At 37.2% G+C, this 5000-nt stretch overlaps 1 protein-coding gene across 1 annotated transcript in view; it reads left to right on the top strand.

Moving 5' to 3' along the window:
* The first annotated feature begins 1384 nt into the window (after window positions 1-1384).
* Window positions 1385-5000, top strand: part of LOC138044006 (SH3 and PX domain-containing protein 2A-like) — a 19730-nt gene continuing 16114 nt past the window's right edge. The window contains exons 1-2 of the mRNA XM_068890581.1: window positions 1385-1594; window positions 2531-2611. Of these exons, the coding sequence (XP_068746682.1) occupies window positions 1499-1594; window positions 2531-2611 (177 nt within the window). The 5' untranslated portion in view covers window positions 1385-1498. The remainder of the gene's footprint in view (window positions 1595-2530; window positions 2612-5000) is intronic.

The following is a 5000-nucleotide window of genomic DNA, read 5'->3' as shown; positions in this document are numbered from 1 at the left end:
GCAAAACAATCGGAAATTTCATAACCTTAAATTTTTTTTAATGAATTTATTTGAATATATCTTTGAAAGTTTTTCCAATAAGCAGACTGGAATGACATTGAAATAAATGTTATATATTCATTCATTCATTTATTCATTGGCCTTTTTTGGAGCTCAAACCCCAACGGAAACCGTCAGACGCTGGCTAAAAACGAAATGATTTCGGAGATAAAAATCAAGTTCAGGTATTTGTTTGTTTGTGCGCATGCAAAGCGACAGCTGATGTCATAGGGATGAGTAGGCACGCCACGCAACAAGGGCAGAGACGCACTATATTTTGCCTCTTGATCTACATATGAAGTCATGCTTCCAAAGAGCAGTTCTCATAAACTTCTGGATCTAAGCCCTCATTTCGGGAGAACAGGCTAGGAATGCTGTAATTGCATTTAAGCTTACGGGCGAATCTCACAAAAACTAAAAAAAAGTGCTTTATTTATTAAGAGAACATTGAAATGACGTAACTTTTAAGTTTTGAGCGCTATTTTCGAGGACATTATGAGGACTCAATCCTCTTAACTGTCCTAGCAATTGCTCATAAGCATTGGCCACAATAAGTATCTAAGTTCTGACTAAGAGGAGAAAAGTGAACTTGACACTTGGCGGGTGCTTTCAAATCTGCTTTTTTTTCCAATGCTAATAGGTCTTTGCGCGAATACTATTCTTGTTAAAGAGTTTTGACCATTGGAATATTTAATCTCCAGATTGTATACGCTTGATCGATTTCCACTTCTTTTCCAGCGGAAAGAACGAGTCGTACTGTCTCTGTAAAGTTCAAGAATAGGGAACGTTAGATCAATACTGATTCAATATCGGCTTGACATTGTTTCACTGTAACTCTTAGTTATACTTGGCAAGTTTTTTTTTTTTGCTTTTTTTCTCTCGTTTGCTCAGAGGTATACAGTGTAAATATTTGCTGACGCGTGTTGAAAATTTAGGAGTTCTATTTATCATTAGTAATGTTTTGGTATGTTAGCTCCAGTTAACTTCTTAGCACCCACTCATGGACATTCAAAAGAGAAAATTACTTTTGATTTGATCACGAATTATAAATTCACGCCGAATTACACTTCAGTGTAAGACAGTTTTTTTCCAGGAAATGTACATATTTCTCATTTACAGGCATGACACTATTCCTAAACTATATCCTTTTCCAGAAAACGTTACCGAGGACAAGGTCTTGTATTGAAATTGGATTTATCCTTGTCTTAACCTTTTCGACAAATTCGTGACTGAGTTGATGGGTACGCGTGAAAAGCTCAATCAATCTTCTCAGTGATGCGTAAAATGAAGTAAAAGAATAGCTCACTTTGTGACAAAATACATGTGCAAATTTTACAATAGCCTATTCCGCATGCGTTGCGAGTTGGTGGCTGTTAATATTGAGACTTCGTTCCCCATTTCGTGACGATTACCCACGTCGCATCACACTTCTTTTGAGAGGGTTGATAAAATAATATCGATGGATAATCAAAATTCACTAGCCATGGATAGCCGAGACGTTAAAGAGGCTTCGGTGGAAGGAGTTCAACGGAGAACAAAGCCCAAAAAACATTTTGTAAGTTTGCTTTTCGTAAACAACTGTTTGTTATTTTTCGTCCATTCGAAGTTCAGTAACTTGTTACGCAGCCAAATGATGAATAGTTTCAACAATTCGTGTTAGATGGTGACTTGGTATATCTTCGAAGTTGTGTTGACAATGTAAGTGAATTTTGTTGCAAACCAGCCGATTATTCAGGTTACCAGCCCATGTCTAATTCTGCGAGAAGTTGAAACAGTTTGGCCATTCACCACAAAATATGTGTAATTCAGTTGCTTTCGACCGTCAAAAAGACTCATTGCAAGGATCGGATAAGATGAACTGAGTGTTCATGTAAAGGGCATTTCTGCCAGTAAACTATATATATGTAGTGGAATAGCATTTATTTAAGGATAAATGACTCTTTTTTTGAAAATGTGAAAAGAAATACAACAACTCAACGACACTTTAATGGAAAGTGCTGGTAAAAGCTAATTCGGACTATAGACTTTTGTGCCCTCTCTACGCTTAAAACAATATGACAGTACCAATTACTTTACAACAAAATTATGACGTTATTCGCTTCATACAGGCTTGTTTTTTGGAATTATGATAATATGACTACTGGAAGTTTGCGCTTTGTTTATAAATGATAGTTGTCGACTATTCCTGGGAAATGAAGATTTAGTTTATGATGAACCTAAAGTTTGTAAATAAATTGATACATTATTTATGTATGAGCCAAGAGCCGAACAATGTTTACGTTTGAGCAAAACTTTTACAAAGAGGGAACAACCGATTTACTCTAAATTGAGCCAATTCAAATATTTTTGATCGAGAATCGAAAAAAATTTATTATTCAAATTTAGATCTGTTGACGAATTGTGCGAAGAAGCATTTCTTTTGTTTTGTCTTACTTTGTGGGACCGACAAATTCCAACAATATTCTGCTATTTCTTTTATGTCTATTTTCAGGTGTTTTGCGTCAAGGTCACATGGTCCGATGGAACTGTCAATTTGGTTTATCGACGATACCGCGAATTTTTACATTTGCAGGTATGCTTAGAAAGCAGAAAATGCCTAGAACGTAGCATAGTTACAATGCTCTGAAAATAACAATGAATACGTGATCCAATTAATCAGACTTGGCGCTGCTACTAGGTCAACTAGGACTGGTTTTGGATTCCGGAAATTGTAGTATTGATTTAATGTTTTCAGTTTCAGCATAGTTTCGGCAGCTACGAAAAAGGTCAATATTTTGTTTGGTCAGTTTTATTACCTTTCAGTTTCTCGACAATTTTATTTTCCCTTCTCTGTTACTGCAAGTTCTCATGATTGACACAATTTTGATTAATATACGATTAACATTTTTTTACGGATGATGATTAGCAATATTATTGAAATCTCTTATCGATTTCGCGAGAGCATCATGGAGGTCTTTATTTGGATAACTTGTGAATGAACGGTGTTTAATTACCCGCGATTTGTGTCTGAACAACGGACTCAGCGCTGACATTTGGTTGTGAAGATAAATAGAACTTTTAATACACCTTTTTAACCATGGAACTGAGTGCACGGAAATAAGAAGTGGGAAGTAACAGCGCTAACGGCAGAAGACAATAACGGATGAATCGTTATTAGACGAATGTAGCACGCATTGGAAATTTCTTTGTTGTATTCTGCGAAAAGAAAAACCACGAAGAAATTCCAAATTTAACGTTTTGACCACAACGTGGGTCCTTCATTCTCCGTGGTCACTTTGGAACCGTTCATACCACAGTTTGCCTGTATTGCATAACGTGAACGGTGGGTAGCCGGAATCGCAAACTCCTTGTGTTAGCACAAAGTTACATTTTGAAGTAACGTTTTCGTTTAACGTTGCTTGGGTTCTTTATTTTAACACAAAGCAGGGTGGCTGGCTGGTCTTACATGTTCCACTTCAGTCAAGGAATAAGATTTGTTTTCGCGAACATTCCTGCCGCAGATATTCTACCTCTGTAATTCACGTTCCCGGGCAGCTATTCTTCCTTCCGAAGTGGTTTATTTTGGTTTTGGTTTATTAAGTAGGCTTGTTTACCTAAATTCCTAATATTTTTATACGAGAGGAATCTAAAGTTAAGTTATTTTTGAACGACATCAAAGGTCCCAACTCGGACGTGAATAGTGTGAACCTTTTACTTATAAATTTGTAGAATAGAAACTTAGGACCGGAGTTGCCGTTTAGAGTTGCTTTCTCGACTTCAGTGATAACGTCTCATTGAGCAACTGGTGATATTTAGCTCGTGGATTAAGTTGATATTTTGGATTAGCTGCAAATTGGAAGAACTCATCTTGTAGAGTTAGTCAGCTGCGAAGGAGCACGTCTTTTTTCTTCCGTCATTTCCCTTCGCCCGCTTGCGTAAACTTAAGCTAACACCCTTTTGCCCATCATGTGACTTTACTAGAGTTTTCGCCTGTCCACTACTAAGTTTGCCATTTTAACTAAATTAACCTTGCTTTTGCAATGTTGTAACGAAGAGCTGGTCATTTCGGAGAACGCCTTATCAGATCTTTTGGCAAAGTAAATCATATTGATTTGTTCCTTTAGAACGAACCGTCTGCGAGAATCAACCCTTTGCCTTTTTTAAAATTCAAAACCTCTGCTCACAAATCATCCTCGCGGTGGTTAATTAATGAAATCGTGGCTTCCATGCTCGCTTCAGTGGACGCCATGCTCGCATTTTTATCTTGAACCGCAGATGAGCGCACGATAACCGATACTGAACTCCTCTGCAAAGCATATCAGTATAAGGGATCACCACAAGGTGTGTTTTTTAATTAAAATGAGTTTACAAATGACAGAAATAAAGCAACAGACAAATGAAGGGGTTAGGGCCGTTAGTTTCTTAATTAAGAAACAGTGGTCCTGCGATTTACTGTCTTTTGTAAAGCACGATGATTTTGCATCCCTGCAAACAAAACGCTCCAATTTTGGTCTTGCATGCTGCCAAGCTATATACGTTGGAGAAGAGAGATAAAGGCCGATTAAATAACCAATATAAGTATTGAACTTTGTTCCATGAATGCTAGAGCTGCCACACCAAGGCACTTGCCATAGTCATTTTTTTGTGATTTTTCAAAATAAAGCGTGATTCCAGCGTTCTCTTTAAAATGTACTCATCATAAACACCTACGAGGAGAATTTAACCATGGACATTGCCTATCAGTCATAATTTTTTTCTGGCTACGGCCCTGATAATGTGTTCTTGACTTTCCTACAAATAGGTAATCTTGTCATATTGGTGGTGAACACTCGTTGACAACCCAACCAACTTTAAGGGTTTTGTAATGATCGTCGCCTTGGAGCCAGAAAACAAATTATTCTCTGTATGAGGCGCAGTTTTTAAAAACCATTTTTAGTAGCTGAGAAAACGTATTTGGAAACACTCGGCTCAACATATTACGC

Source organism: Montipora capricornis, chromosome 3 (genome assembly GCF_036669925.1).
Source record: "Montipora capricornis isolate CH-2021 chromosome 3, ASM3666992v2, whole genome shotgun sequence".
Taxonomy (NCBI): domain Eukaryota; kingdom Metazoa; phylum Cnidaria; class Anthozoa; order Scleractinia; family Acroporidae; genus Montipora; species Montipora capricornis.
This window is presented reverse-complemented; position numbering and strand designations above follow the sequence as displayed.